This window comes from Panthera uncia, chromosome A2 (genome assembly GCF_023721935.1).
Source record: "Panthera uncia isolate 11264 chromosome A2, Puncia_PCG_1.0, whole genome shotgun sequence".
Classification (NCBI taxonomy): domain Eukaryota; kingdom Metazoa; phylum Chordata; class Mammalia; order Carnivora; family Felidae; genus Panthera; species Panthera uncia.
Window position 1 is genome coordinate 25,685,075 of NC_064816.1, and position 17,150 is coordinate 25,702,224.

At 36.8% G+C, this 17,150-nt stretch overlaps 1 protein-coding gene across 14 annotated transcripts in view; it reads right to left on the reverse strand.

Moving 5' to 3' along the window:
* The window catches only part of CFAP20DC (CFAP20 domain containing), a 244,604-nt gene that overhangs the window by 151,490 nt on the left and 75,964 nt on the right, over positions 1–17,150 (reverse strand). For all 14 annotated transcript variants that reach the window (XR_007459892.1, XR_007459893.1, XR_007459894.1 and 11 more), the window contains one exon: positions 11,019–11,133. Coding sequence is in view for 11 of the 14 variants with exons in the window: in XM_049640836.1 (XP_049496793.1) it covers positions 11,019–11,133 (115 nt within the window). In the remaining 3 variants the exon portion in view is untranslated. The remainder of the gene's footprint in view (positions 1–11,018; positions 11,134–17,150) is intronic.

Consider the following 17,150-nt stretch of genomic DNA (forward strand, 5'->3'; position numbering starts at 1 on the left):
GTATATCTAAATGATCTTGTGTCTAAGTAAACCTGCTTCCTCTATTTCCTTCTCATTCAGTGACACTCAAGAAATTAAATACTGTTAAAAACCAAAAACTTCTATATCACTAGCTTTAAGGGAAAAATGATCTTTGAAGGGAAGTTTTAAAAACATTATATACCACATTTCAGTTTGTAATAAAAGCCATAACATAATCCAACAGAGTTGTGGTTAAAGAAAGTACAACTTCTAAAGAGTTGTCATTTAAATGACAAACATTGGGTATTTGAGTGGCAAAGGTTACTAAAAGATTTTGGCATTATAATTTATCATACCACTTCCTTACAGCTCCAATGAATGATTCATGCTCAATGATATTTCATACCTGAACTTCCTATTCAGATACAATTAGATATACTATACATTAATATATACTTTGGTGGCAAGACATTGATGTTCATCTGATACCATCACCAACTAACTAAAATTATATTGAAAAAGAAGATTGATTTCAGTGAGTCTTGACTAAGTGGCTATCTCCATTGTTTAATCTGATGGTTATTAATTTTTCAAATTGCCTTACCATTGAAAACCTAAGTTAAGGAAGAGGAGGGAAGATGGCGGTGTAGGAGGACGCTGGGCTCACCGCGCGTCCTGCCGATCACTTAGATTCCACCTACACCTGCCTAAATAACCCAGAAAACCGCCAGAGGATTAACAGAACGGAGTCTCCGGAGCCAAGCGTAGAGGAGAGGCCCACGGAAGAGGGTAGGAAGGGTGGCGAGGCAGTGTGCGCTCCACGGACTGGCGGGAGGGAGCCGGGGCGGAGGGGCAGCTCGCCAGCCAAGCAGAGTCCCCGAGTCTGGCAGGCAAAAGCAGAGGGGCCTGACGGACTGTGTTCCGACAGCAAGCGCGACTTAGCGTCTGGGAGGTCATAAGTTAACAGCTCTGCTCAGAAAGCGGGAAGGCTGGAGGACAAAGGGAGGGAGAGCTGCTGAGCCCCAGGACGATAGAGCTCAGTTTGGTGGGGAACAAAGGTGCTCGCCAGCGCCATCTCCCCCGCCCATCCCCCAGCCAAAATCCCAAAGGGAACCAGTTCCTGCCAGGGAACTTGCTCGCTCAGCGCAAACACCCAACTCTGTGCTTCTGCGGAGCCAAACCTCTGGCAGCAGATCTGACTCCCTCCCGCTGCCACAGGGCCCCTCCTGAAGTGGATCACCTAAGGAGAAGCGAGCTAAGCCTGCCCCTCCTGCCCCCGTGCACCTTGCCTACCCACCCCAGCTAATACGCCAGATCCCCAGCACCACAAGCCTGGCAGTGTGCAAGTAGCCCAGACGGGCCACGCCACCCCACAGTGAATCCCGCCCCTAGGAGAAGGGAAGAGAAGGCACACACCAGTCTGACTGTGGCCCCAGCGGTGGGCTGGGGGCAGACATCAGGTCGGACTGCGGCCCCGCCCACCAACTCCAGTTATACACCACAGCACGGGGGAAGTGCCCTGCAGGTCCTCACCACTCCAGGGACTATCCAAAATGACCAAACGGAAGAATTCTCCTCAGAATTCCCTCCAGGAAATAACAACAGCTAATGAACTGATCAAAAAGGATTTAAATAATATAACAGAAAGTGAATTTAGAATAATAGTCATAAAATTAATCGCTGGGCTTGAAAACAGTATAGAGGACAGCAGAGAATCTCTTGCCACAGAGATCAAGGGACTAAGGAACAGTCACGAGGAACTGAAAAGCGCTTTAAACGAAATGCAAAACAAAATGGAAATGACGACGGCTCGGATTGAAGAGGCAGAGGAGAGAATAGGTGAACTAGAAGATAAAGTTATGGAAAAAGAGGAAGCTGAGAGAAAGAGAGATAAAAAAATCCAGGAGTATGAGGGGAAAATTAGAGAACTAAGTGATACACTAAAAAGAAATAATATACGCATAATTGGTATCCCAGAGGAGGAAGAGAGAGGGAAAGGTGCTGAAGGGGTACTTGAAGAAATTATAGCTGAGAACTTCCCTGGACTGGGGAGGGAAAAAGGCATTGAAATCCAAGAGGCACAGAGAACTCCCTTCAGACATAACTTGAATCAATCTTCTGCACGACATATCATAGTGAAACTGGCAAAATACAAGGATAAAAAGAAAATTCTGAAAGCAGCAAGGGATAAACGCGCCCTCACATATAAAGGGAGACCTATAAGACTCGTGACTGATCTCTCTTTTGAAACTTGGCAGGCCAGAAAGGATTGGCACGATATCTTCAGTGTGCTAAACAGAAAAAATATGCAGCCGAGAATCCTTTATCCAGCAAGTCTGTCATTTAGAATAGAAGGAGAGATAAAGGTCTTCCCAAACAAACAAAAACTGAAGGAATTTGTCACCACTAAACCAGCCCTACAAGAAATCCTAAGGGGGACCCTGTGAGACAAAGTACCAGAGACATCACTACAAGCATAAAACATACAGACATCACAATGACTCTAAACCCGTATCTTTCTATAATAACACTGAATGTAAATGGATTAAATGCGCCAACCAAAAGACATAGGGTATCAGAATGGATAAAAAAAAACAAGACCCATCTATTTGCTGTCTACAAGAGACTCATTTTAGATCTGAGGACACCTTTAGATTGAGAGTGAGGGGATGGAGAACTATTTATCATGCTACTGGAGGCCAAAAGAAAGCTGGAGTAGCCATACTTATATCAGACAAACTAGACTTTAAATTAAAGGCTGTAACAAGAGATGAAGAAGGGCATTATATAATAATTACAGGGTCTATCCATCAGGAAGAGCTAACAATTATAAATGTCTATGCGCCGAATACCATTGCCCCCAAATATATAAAACAATTACTCATAAACATAAGCAACCTTATTGATAAGAATGTGGTCATTGCAGGGGACTTTAACACCCCACTTACAGAAATGGATAGATCATCTAGACACACGGTCAATAAAGAAACAAGGGCCCTGAATGATACACTGGATCAGATGGACTTGACAGATATATTTAAAACTCTGCATCCCAAAGCAACAGAATATACTTTCTTCTCGAGTGCACATGGAACATTCTCCAAGATAGATCATATACTGGGTCACAAAACAGCCCTTCATAAGTTTACAAGAATTGAAATTATACCATGCATACTTTCAGACCACAATGCTATGAAGCTTGAAATCAACCACAGGAAAAATCTGGAAAACCTCCAAAAGCATGGAGGTTAAAGAACACCCTACTAACGAATGAGTGGGTCAACCAGGCAATTAGAGAAGAAATTAAAAAATATATGGAAACAAATGAAAATGAAAATACAACAATCCAAATGCTTTGGGATGCAGCGAAGGCAGTCCTGAGAGGAAAATACATTGCAATCCAGGCCTATCTCAAGAAACAAGAAAAATCCCAAATACAAAATCTAACAGCACACCTAAAGGAAATAGAAGCAGAACAGCAAAGGCAGCCTAAACCCAGCAGAAGAAGAGAAATAATAAAGATCAGAGCAGAAATAAACAATATAGAATCTAAAAAAACTGTAGAGCAGATCAACGAAACCAAGAGTTGGTTTTTTGAAAAAATAAACAAAATTGACAAACCTCTAGCCAGGCTTCTCAAAAAGAAAAGGGAGATGACCCAAATAGATAAAATCATGAATGAAAATGGAATTATTACAAACAATCCCTCAGAGATACAAATAATTATCAGGGAATACTATGAAAAATTATATGCCAACAAATTGGACAACCTGGAAGAAATGGACAAATTCCTAAACACCCACACTCTTCCAAAACTCAATCAGGAGGAAATAGAAAGCTTGAACAGACCCATAACCAGCGAAGAAATTGAGTCAGTCAACAAAAATCTCCCAACAAATAAGAGTCCAGGACCAGATGGCTTCCCAGGGGAGTTCTACCAGACGTTTAAAGCAGAGATAATACCTATCCTTCTCAAGCTATTCCAAGAAATAGAAAGGGAAGGAAAACTTCCAGACTCATTCTATGAAGCCAGTATTACTTTGATTCCTAAACCAAACAGAGAGACCCAGTAAAAAAAGAGAACTACAGGCCAATATCCCTGATGAATATGGATGCAAAAATGCTCAATAAGATACTAGAAATCGAATTCAACAGCATATAAAAAGAATTATTCATCATGATCAAGTGGGATTCATTCCTGGGATGCAGGGCTGGTTCAACATTCGCAAATCAATCAACGTGATACATCACATTAACAAAAAAAGAGAGAAGAACCATATGATCCTGTCAATCAATGCAGAAAAGGCCTTTGACAAAATCCAGCACCCTTTCTTAATAAAAACCCTTGAGAAAGTCGGGATAGAAGGAACATACTTAAAGATCATAAAAGCCATTTATGAAAAGCCCACAGCTAACATCATCCTCAATGGGGAAAAACTGAGAGCTTTCCCCCTGAGATCAGGAACACGACAGGGATGCCCACCGTCACCGCTGTTGTTTAACATAGTGCTGGAAGTTCTAGCTTCAGCAATCAGACAACAAAAGGAAATCAAAGGCATCAAAATTGGCAAAGATGGAAGTCAAGCTTTCGCTTTTTGCAGATGACATGATATTATACATGGAAAATCCGATAGACTCCACCAAAAGTCTGCTAGAACTGATACATGAATTCAGCAAAGTTGCAGGATACAAAATCAATGTACAGAAATCAGTTGCATTCTTATACACTAACAATGAAGCAACAGAAAGACAAATGAAGAAACTGATCCCATTCACAATTGCACCAAGAAGCATAAAATACCTAGGAATAAATCTAACCAAAGATGTAAAAGATCTGTATGCTGAAAACTATAGAAAGCTTATGAAGGTAATTGAAGAAGATATAAAGAAATGGAAAGACATTCCCTGCTCATGGATTGGAAGAATAAATATTGTCAAAATGTCAATACTACCCAAAGCTATCTACACATTCAATGCAATCCCAATCAAAATTGCACCAGCATTCTTCTCGAAACTAGAACAAGCAATCCTAAAATTCATATGGAACCACAAAAGGCCCCGAATAGCCAAAGTAATTTTGAAGAAGAAGACCAAAGCAGGAGGCATCACAATCCCAGACTTTAGCCTCTACTACAAAGCTGTCATCATCAAGACAGCATGGTATTGGCACAAAAACAGACACATAGACCAATGGAATAGAATAGAAACCCCAGAACTAGACCCACAAACGTATGGCCAACTCATCTTTGACAAAGCAGGAAAGAACATCCAATGGAAAAAAGACAGTCTCTTTAACAAATGGTGCTGGGAGAACTGGACAGCAACATGCAGAAGGTTGAAACTAGACCACTTTCTCACACCATTCACAAAAATAAACTCAAAATGGATAAAGGACCTGAATGTGAGACAGGAAACCATCAAAACCTTAGAGGAGAAAGCAGGAAAAGACCTCTCTGACCTCAGCCGTAGCAATCTCTTACTCGACACATCCCCAAAGGCAAGGGAATTAAAAACAAAAGTGAATTACTGGGACCTTATGAAGATAAAAAGCTTCTGCACAGCAAAGGAAACAACCAACAAAACTAAAAGGCAACCAACGGAATGGGAAAAGATATTTGCAAATGACATATCGGACAAAGGGCTAGTATCCAAAATCTATAAAGAGCTCACCAAACTCCACACCCGAAAAACAAATAACCCAGTGAAGAAATGGGCAGAAAACATGAATAGACACTTCTCTAAAGAAGACATCCGGATGGCCAACAGGCACATGAAAAGATGTTCAACGTCGCTCCTTATCAGGGAAATACAAATCAAAACCACACTCAGATATCACCTCACGCCAGTCAGAGTGGCCAAAATGAACAAATCAGGAGACTATAGATGCTGGAGAGGATGTGGAGAAACGGGAACCCTCTTGCACTGTTGGTGGGAATGCAAATTGGTGCAGCCGCTCTGGAAAGCAGTGTGGAGGTTCCTCAGAAAATTAAAAATAGACCTACCCTATGACCCAGCAATAGCACTGCTAGGAATTTATCCAAGGGATACAGGAGTACTGATGCATAGGGGCACTTGTACCCCAATGTTTATAGCAGCACTCTCAACAATAGCCAAATTATGGAAAGAGCCTAAATGTCCATCAACTGATGAATGGATAAAGAAATTGTGGTTTATATACACAATGGAGTACTATGTGGCAATGAGAAAAAATGAAATATGGCCTTTTATAGCAATGTGGATGGAACTGGAGAGTGTGATGCTAAGTGAAATAAGCCATACAGAGAAAGACAGATACCATATGGTTTCACTCTTATGTGGATCCTGAGAAACGTAACAGAAACCCATGAGGGAGGGGAAGGAAAAAAAAAAAAAAGAGGTTAGAGTGGGAGAGAGCCAAAGCATAAGAGACTGTTAAAAACTGAGAACAAACTGAGAGTTGATGGGGGGTGGGAGGGAGGGTAGGGTGGGTGATGGGTATTGAGGAGGGCACCTTTTGGGATGAGCACTGGGTGTTGTATGGAAACCAATTTGACAGTAAATTTCATATATTAAAAATAAATAAATAAATAAATAAACATAAAAAAAAAGAAAACCTAAGTTAAAAGAAGAAATTGTTGTAATTTAAATGTTAAAGTGAATCACTCATAATTAAGAATAACATGAAAAATAAAATTTTTTATTTGAAAGGTTGGACATTTAATGGTAACTGGAATAGTAAGTGGCCTATACATAAATATTCATATTGGTGTGGCTATAAGAATATTTATTTGCTGCCTTTGGCTATGTAAAGGTTTTAGCTAAAGAACCAAGCAAAGCGGACTATTTAGCAATTACCCTCTAAATTGAGGTTGCAAACTGTATGCTCAGAGGGCCTATGCAGATAACCCAAATGTATGAAGCAGGAAGGGTCTGAGTGCACCTGCATTCTTTATGAGTGGCGAGGACTAAACTTCACACAGAGCTCAAAGCTCTTTTAAAAGTGTGCAGTTGCCACTCGGCTTCAGCTGACTGCTCACTGCACACAGACAATATTGACAATTTCTGATTTATAAATGTTAGCCAAAGAGCTTTGAAAATACTGCGCTTCAAAGTTTACCACCAAAGTATCTACAGTTCCTAAGAAAGTAGATGTGAAGAAAGTTTTGGCAAAAAGCAGAGAACTAGAGCAACACCACACCAACACCAAGGAGGATCCTAGCAATGGCATTCTGAATGGGTGGTGCTCGCTCTCATCTTACTTCTTGCTATAGAAGGTTCCCCTAAAACATGGCTCAGCTTTAATTCGATAAGGGCCCAATGGGGATAGACTGCATTAACAGTGGAAATGAAAGACACTCTGCTGCTGTAGCATCTCTTGGATTGAGGGGAAAGGAGTATAAGTTTTAGAACTGAATTTTAAAATATCTGTTTGAATAGTACAGAATACTTCTGGGATTATCAAGCACATTTAGAAAGGTACATGACAAACTCATTTATTTTCTCTCCCATGTCAGGAGACACAGTAAGATTTGCCAATTTGGTTGAACAAATATTTATGGAGCACTTACTACATGCCATGTACTTATAGGGACTAGGGATAAAAGTCAATTAAGACAAGCTTATAGTCTAAAGGCGGGGAGATACATAAGCAAATATGATTTAGGTGCAGACTGAAGAAGGGTTATGAAGATCATGAATTTGTGAATGGCAATGGTGAACTATACCCCAAATATCTAAACCACAGAGGGGATATCATGGAGGGCTTCCTGGAAGATATAGCAACTAAAGACCAAACTGAAGCTATAATCCTTATCTATGACTTAAGACTGTGCCAGGCACTGTTCTAAAAGCCTCATGTTTATATACTTGTGTAAATCTCCACAATCTTAATAGGATGTATATCTCATATTATCTGCATTTTATAGATGAGGAAAATGAACAGAAACTTGCACAGGGTCACATAACTAGTAACTGTCAGAATTCAGATACCATGCTCTTAACTTCTATATATTACTTATGGGTTTGTATTTAACAAAATATAAAATAATTAGAATACATTACAAGCAGTTATGACTTGGTGATTTCACTGGGATGGGGAATGCTATAGAAAAAAATGTCTTATCTTTGCTTATTGCTTAGGACTATCTCAAATGTAAGTGAACAATTCTTTCCAGATTCAACCAGAACACTATAGAAAAAATATTTTATCTTCGCTTATTGCTTAGAACTATCTCAAATATAAGTGAACAATTCTTTCTAGATTCAACCACATTGAGGAAAAACTTCTAGATATGTTACAAATATTATGACTGCTTTGCCTTTTAAAATTTAGCATGAGCTTAAACTTACCTAAAATAGCGACCAATTTGCTTTCTTCATACCAGGATTTTTTAAAAACTACATGTAACTATTCTCCACTGAGTCATCTAACTGGAGAGTGGGAAGATGAGGTAGATGAATCAAAGAACACTGCCCCACAGGACCTATTACACATATTACTATTTATTTTTTAGTTTCGGCAGTACACTTCTTATATCATTAGATACCTGGTGCTGCTAGCACAAATTCATGTGACTTATTTGTTAAATAAGAAATATTGGTCAATCAAGTTCACTTGCGATGTTATCAAGGTTCACTTGCAAAGAAAGATAGTATTTGATTTTCAAATACTGTATTCCTACAAATAACACTGTGTGTGTGTGTGTGTGTGTGTGTGTGTGTGTGTGTGTATTATAGCCATGTACAGAATGATCAGTTAAAATTTAAGAAAATATCTAGGACTTCAGTTAATTAACTGACAAAGGGGACTGAACCCACAAAGCAAGGTAAAGACAGATTTGATTCATTTAACTGCACACAGAAAAGTGTATTGGTCTCACATACAATTTAACTCTTGGAAACCACATAACATTGAACTCTAAAAAATCTTAGATGAATAAGGAAATCATACTTAAACATAGAAGGGTGAATGCAATTTTATATTATTATAAATGAATTATGCACCACTAATTGCCCTGTTACAGACTTCAACTCTATTACATATACAGTGAGTTTTACATTGCCTTCTTACATTTGCATGTTGTTAGAGGACTTTTATTTCTACTCAAAGAACTCCCTTTAGCATTTATTGTAAGACAGGTTTAGTGGTAATGAATTCCATCAGCTTTTGTTTGTCTGGGAAAGTCTTTATCCCTCCATTGTTTCTGAAAGACAGCTTTGCTAGGTATCGTATTCTTGATTGATTTTAAGTTTTTTTTTTTAATATTTGTCAATATCTCTTTTATATTTATCATATTCTCTTCTGGCCTGAAAGGCTTCTGTTGAAAAATCTCCCCATAGTTTTATTGGAATTCCTTTGTATGTAACTTCTCTCTTTTCTCTTGTTGCTTTTAAAATTCTTTCTTTGACTCAACATGTAATTGTAATATGTCTGTAATATGTCTGTGTAGTCTTATTTGGGGTCCTTTGGGCCTCTTGGATCTGGATATCTATTTCTCTCCCCAGGTTTGGGAAGTTTTGAGCCATTACTGATTTAAATACACTTTCTATCCTTTTCTCTTTCTCTTCTTCTTCTGGAATTCCCATAATGTGAATATTGGGAATATTCCCATAATGTAAATTTTCCTTATGTCTCATAATTCTCATAGGGTTTTTTCACTCTTTGTCATTTCATTTCACTTTTTACTCCCCTGACTGGATAATTTTAATTGCCTTGTCCTCCAGGTCACTCATTCTTTTTTCTGCATGGTTGAATCGCTTTTGAAGCTCTCTATTGAATTCTTCAGTTCAACTTCCTATATTTTTCAGCTCTAGCATTTCTATTAGTTTATTTTTGATGTTTTCTATTCCTTTGTCAAAAATCCTGTGCTGTGTGTAGTTTGTTTTCCTAAGTTCATTGAGTTGTCTGTCTGTATGTTCTTGTAGGTCACCAAATTTCTTTAAGAAGATTATTCTGGGGGCGTCTGAGTGGCTCAGTCGGTTGGGCGTCTGACTTCAGCTCAGGTCATGATCTCACGGTTTGTGGGTTCGAGCACTGCATCGGGCTCTGTGCTGACAGTGCAGAGCCTGGAGCCTGTTTCGGATTCTGTGTCTCCCTCTCTCTCTGCCCCACCCCTGTTCACACTCTGTCTCTGTCTCAAGAATAAATAAACATTAAAAAAAAGAAGATTATTCTGAATTCTTTGTCTGACACATCACAGATCTCCATTTGTTTAGAATCAGTTATTAGAGCTTTATTAGTTTCCAGGTGTCATATTCACCTGACTTTTCATGATCCTTCCTTATACTGGCGTCCATACATTTGAGTAAGTGGTAAAAGGTTTCTTCTAAAATAAATGTATTTAAGATCCCCAAAGGTGAGTTATTTAAAGGAAAGTATTAATCACAGGTTGTACACAAACATGGTAAAGTCATGAGAGTAGTACTAAAATAACTGAAGTTTGAGAAAGACTAGTCAAGTCATATCAGGCTCAAATTTCTTGGCCTGTAACCTACAGTTTACATCTCCATACATTATTGCTGCTTTATGTCTTAGAGGTTACACAATAGGCATAAAATCTCCCAACCTATATCTGACTGTTGTATTACAGGACTGCTGTTTCCTTAAGGCTATTTTTTGAAAATCTGGCCACAATGATTAATCATTCTTTGTTCTCCAAATGTGTACCAATTTCCAGCCTTCAAGCTTCTGTTCATGCTGTTCCTTCTGCTTGGAATGCTCACTTCCCTTCTCTAGCTGTTGAATTCTTACAGTCCTTCAAAGGCCCAACTAACTGTAATCTTCTTCATGCAGCCTTTCCTCATCCTGCAGTTAGATGGGCTTCTTTCCCTTTGATGATACCAGTAGAACTTCTCTCTTCACTGAGCTTCCTATCAGTTTTGGTAATATTCCAGATGCTCAAATAATTATATTCTCCCACCTAGTGGATTTTAAGCTCTTTCATGGGAGGGAAAGGAAGAGTATGCATTTTATTCATTTTTATATACTTAACAAAGTACCTTATACACAGAGTAGGCCCATAATTAGTATTTGCTGAATTTAAATTTAATATTTTAAGCAACATTCATGTGACACTTACAATTTTGCGCTTGATCGTGAAAAGTGGGATTTTTGCATGGAGAGGAGTTGAGGACAGTTCCTTATGGACTGTTGATAAATACAATCTTCTTTTAATGTTCCCTAAATCAGTAATTCTGAAAAAAGAAAGAAGAGAGAAAGATTTTCATCAATATAATAACCACCGCTTTGGATAATCATCAAAATGATATAGTTTATCATATAGGCCCTTTCCAATAGGGAGATCAAACACAGAATTTAAGAACTGCCTTTTTTTTTCCTTTCAAGGAGTAATAAAGTTTCTTCCTTAAATTCAAAGTGCTCACAAGCCTGAATGTATAAATTCACTTAATATGCTAATTTATTTCAGTACTCTACACTAGATTTCCACAGTCTTCTAGCCTATGAAAAAATTCAATCTGTATGAACTGAGAAACTGCTAGCTTTTAATAACCATTGCTTGTTCCAGCCCCTTAAGCTTGTGTTATCTTGGGACATACTGTCACCTACTAAATAGGAAAACATTATGGGTTTCTTTCCCTAGAAACGCACCTGTCATTTTATATAGGCTCTTAGTCTGCTTAGAGACAGACACAAAACACTGACTGTCGGTTTCACTTCCTAAGCACATATCTTCAAACCAGAATTATAATACACAAGTTTATTGCTCACTATTCAGGTCAAGCCGCTGTGATACCAAGGACACTGAATTTGAACATCTTTAATAGATTTAGACCACAGCCATGATCACAAAGATTAGGTTTGCTTCAAATTGATAGAGGCTCATTTTTATGTTCTGCTTCCTTTAGGTCTCAGAGGCAACAGGAGGCTTAAAATCTCCAAACCTGTCTCAGGCTGCTATATGGTAGAGTTGATGCTTATTAAAGACTGTCTTTTTACCGGAGAATAGTGATGTTTCTACCATTTTTAGCAACTTTATCTACATGTACAAACTGCTAATTTTCTACAATTAGTAATCCCCCAAGCTGACAACATTTCATTCAAATGAACTACTATTAATATTTACAGTGTAATTAAATATTTTAAGTCAACATAGCCTTTTATTTTTTAAAAGATGTTTATTTATTTCACTTGATCTTAGCCAAAAGGCTGAGAAGCGGTAAGATGTTTATTTATTTATTTGGAAAGAGAGAGAGAGTGTGCATGCAAGTGGGGGGGGGGGAGAGAGAGAGAGAGAGAGAGAGAGAGAGAGAGCGAATCCCAAGCAGGCTCTGTGCTATCAGCGCAGAGTGCAATATAGGGCTTGATCTTACAAATTGTGAGATCATGACCTGAGAGCCAAAATCAAGAGTCAGATGCTTACCCAACTGAGCCACTCAGGTGCTCCAACATGGCCTTTTCTATAGCTTTTCCTTATCTCCCTTCCTACTTTTCTAATCTCATTATTTCTTCCCTCTAAAACACATATTCTTCTGTAGAAAAACTATCAGTGAACAATGTTAAGAATAAATACAGTAAAAATTAGATGAGATGAATTCAGAGTATGCCCCACCTAAAAATTATACCCTACCTGCACTAAACAATACTATAAATTTATTTAAAAAGCAATAAAGCCTTTCAATCCATAGTCAGAGGTAAGGTTAAAATGCAAAAGTGTTAAGCTTACTGCAGTTTTATATTTAGATGTATAAGTAAATATAGTATAATATTTGCCCCAAGGCAGTGTCTTCAAAGTGAGATGAGCATACGGGGAGGTGGGGTGGTTAGAGCTATCTTTCATCCCATCCTTTACAAATGTTATTTTTGTGCACATTTCCAAATAAATGTGTTTTTGAAATAAATAAATGTACCTATGTGGTTAGTGTGCTCAAACATTTTACCAATAGGATCAAATATGTTTGGAAAGCATTGTCATGTTATTAGGTGTCTTGTGTAAGAAGCTCTGATTAGAAAAATAGAAGGAAAACCATATTGGGATTCTGGAAAAGGAGAGGGAAGAAAAAGTTCCCTCACATCATACAAAAAGTTTGGTTGCACCAACCAAAACTCAGTTGAGCACAATCTTATTAAAGCTCTGCTTTGCTTATAGAGAAAAGACTATGTCATTTTTATTTGAATTGGTAAGGATCAAACTCCAGAAGAATGTTTGAGCAGACTACCATTTTATCAACATATAGAACTACAGGAACATTCATTCATTCACATATTTAAGAAAAAGCTCACTGAACCAGACAGTATCCTGGGAGTACACTGGGGAATATGATGGTGAGAAAAGCAAGGTAAAAAAGGAGAAAGAGAAAAAATAAATGCCAGTTCTCCTAAATGCAATGAAGAAAACAAAGAAGAGACGGAATTAGAAAACATCAAGAAATGATCTACTTTATAATAAAGCCAGCAGGGTTAGGTAGGACCTAGCAGGTAAAAAGAGGGCATAAAGTAGAAAGGGCAGCCTAGAGCCAAATCATGCAGGGTCTTTAGCCAAGGTAAAGGGTTTTATAAATTTACTGTTCACACTGGGAGAGTCAACATTCCACCTTGCATGATGAATGGATATCATAAAAACAAATAATTATAGTCTCTTTGATTTCTTTATTTTATATGTATAACTGAAATGAGGATTTTAGAGTACAATCTCATGTGCTTTGATAAATGTTTACACTGATATAATCACCACTCCAAACAAAATATAGAACATTTCCATCACCTTAGAAAGTTCTCTCTTGGCCCCCTCTCATCAATCATCACTCCTGATTTCTAACATCATGTCTAAGTTTTGTCTGTTCTCAAAATTCTTATAAATGAAATGGTGTAGCATATACTCTTCTGTGACTGGCTTCTTTCACTTAACATGACATTTTTGAGATTTATCCATGTTGTAACATGCACCAATGGTTCATTTCTTTAATTGCTGAGGCTTGTATGGCTATGCAATTTATCTATCCATTCTCTTGTTGATGGATACTTATTTCCAGTATGGGTTTTTCATAAATAAGACCTGTCTGAATATGCCTGTGAGTTTTTTTGAGAACAAGTATTTTCATTCTCTTGATAACTAGGAATGGGATTACTGGGTAGTTGGGGAATAAATATGTATAATTTTATAGATTCTATAGATATTTTATAGGTTTCTCATAAATAAGACCTGTCTGAATATGCCTGTAGAGTCTTTTTGTGAACAAGTATTTTTATTCTCTTGATAACTAGGAATGGGATTACTGGGTAGTTGGGGAATAAGTATGTACAATTTTATAAAAATAATTCTCCAAAGTGGTTGCAGTGGTTCCATACTCTCAACAACTTTTGGTACTAGCAGACTTTAATGTTAGCCAATTCTGGTTGGTATGAACAAATATCATTGCGATTTTATTTGCATTTGTCTTATGAATAATGACACTGACTACTTTTTTTTTTTTTTAATAAGCTTTACGCCCAACATGGGACTCAAACTCACAACCCTGAGATCAAGAGTCGCTCACTTCAATGACCAAGCCAGCCAGGTACTCTCACCTTGACCACTTTTACATGTGTTTACTGGTATGTCTTGTGTAATGTCTGTTAAGTCATTTGCTCAACTTTATTGGGTTGTTTTCTTATAATTATTTATATATTTTGGATATTTGTCCTTTGTCATATATATGCATTGTGAATACTTTCTTGCCTATTATAATGGTATCTTTTGTTAACCTTTTATTTGGAAATAATTTCTCACACAAAAGTATCAATAGTACACAGAAACTCATATACACATTATCTATATTAGCTTATTGCTTAATGATACCTTTTGATTAGAAGTTTTTAATTTCATGAAGTCCAGCTTATCATTATTTACAGTCGCACTTTCTATTTCCTAAAAAATCCCTGCCTAGCCCAAAGTTGCAAAGAAGATACTTTTCTACGCTTTCTTCTAGATCTTTATAGTTTTAGTTTTTCATTCTATGATCCATCCAATATTAATTTCAGTATATTATGTGAGGTAGTGGGTGTGGTTCTTTCTGTATGTTTATCAAGTTGTCCCAGCACTATTTGTTAAAGATTCTCCTTTTCCAAATTGAAATGCCATGGTACTTTGCTGAAAATCAATTGTATATGTGTGAGTGTGGATCTATTTCTGGGCTTTCTATGGATCCATTTGTTTCATTTATCCATTCTTCCGCCAATGTCACACTGTCTTGATCACTCTGGATTTGTAGTAAGTCTTGAAAGTAGATGAAGAAACTCTTCAACTTTTTGTTTGTTTTTTTGTTTTTTTGTTTTTTGAGGTTCATTAGGCCCTTGCTTTTCCAGATAGATTTTAGGATCCACTTATCATTTTCTATAAAAAAAAAGTTGTTAAGAGTTTTGGATTGTGTTGAATCTATAAGATCAATTTGGGGAGAACAATATTGAGTTACCCAATCCACTTACATGGTATTTATTATGTATTTGTTTAGGCCTTGTTTAATTTCTTTCACAATATTTTACAGCTTTAATTTTAGAAGTCTTGTGCAGCTTTTGTTAAATTTATTCCTAAGTATTTTGTTTTTTGATGTGATTGAAGATAATTGCTACTAGTATATAAAAATTTCATCGATTTTTGTATATAATTATTTCTGTGACCTTGCTTAATTCACACATTACTTTTAGTAGTTGTTTTGTAGATTCCTGAGGATTTTATACATAAACAATCATGCCTTCAGTGAATAAAGACTTTATTTCTGTTTTTTTCAATATTTTTATTTTTTATTTTTTATTTTTTTCTTGCATTACTGCACTGGTTAGCACCTCCAGCATATACTAAATTGAAATAATGAGAGCAGAAAACCTTGCCTTGTTCCTAATCATAAGGGAAAAATGTTCACTATGGTTCCATTACATATCATGTTAGATGTAAGTTCCCTTTAACATATTGAGGATCTTGTCTTTTCTATTTCTAGTTTTTTTAAAGTTTTTTTTTTTTTTAATTCATGAAAGGGTATGGAATTCTGTCCAATGCTTTTTCTGCATTGAGATAGTCCTGTTGTGTTTCTCCTTTATTCTGTCCATATTTTGAATTATACTGATTGACTTCCAAATGTGAAACCAACCTTGTATTCTTGGTATAAATTTCAATTATGCTAGTATTTTGTTGAAGAATTTTACACCTGTGTTCATGAGGTACATTGGTTTGTATTTTCTCATGATATTTATATCAGGTTTTGACAACAGAGTTAAGCTAATCCCATAAAGTGATTTGGGAAGAGTTTCCTCCTCTTCTATTGTCTGAAAATTTATTTAAAATGGTGCTAGTTTATTTATTTTTATTTTTAAATGTTTATTTATCTATTTTGAGGAGGGTAGGGGCACAGAGAGAGGAAGAGAGAGAATCCCAAGCAGATTCCATGCTGTCAGTGCAGAGCCAGATGCAGAGCTCCATCTCACCAACTGTGAGATCATGACCTGAGCTGAAATCCGGAGTCGGATGCTTAATCAAATGAGCCACCCAGGTGCCCTAAAATGGTGCTAGTTTAAATGTTAACAGAATTAATGTAAGTCTAAAGCTTTCTTTGTGGGAAGATTTTGGTTATATATTCAATTTAACAGATTATGAGGCTATTCAGATTTCTAATTTTTGTTGTTTCAGTTTTAATACATTGGGATTTTATTGCCTTAAAGTTGTTCATATTATTCCCTTTATTATCACTTAACATTAGTAGGATCTGTAGTGGTATCCTGTCTCTCATTCTTGACATTGGTAATTTGTGACTTCTCTCTTTTTATTATTCAATCCCTCTATGGTTTATTAAGTTTAACTTTTTAAAGAAACAACTCTTGGCTTTGTAGAATTTCTCTATTCTTTGTTTTCAATTTTATTGATTCTTGGTTCTATGTTTATTTCTTTCCTTCTACTTATTTTAGGTTTAATTTGTTCTGTTTTTCCCCCTTCACTTCTTCGGGTGGAAAGTTAGATAATTAATTTTAAACCTCTCTCTTTTCTCATACAAACGTTTAAAACTTATAAAGCTTTCCTCTAAGCATTATGTTAGCTGTCTCCCACAAATTCTGATATGTTGTACTGTAATTTTCATTCAGTTTGAAATATTTTCTAATTTCCCAAATGATTTCTTCTTTGAATCTTGGGTTACTCAGATGTGTGCTATTTAATTTCCAAATAGTACAGTCTTTCCTATATATTGCATTGCTATTGATTTTTAATTTAATTCCATTGTGGTCAGAA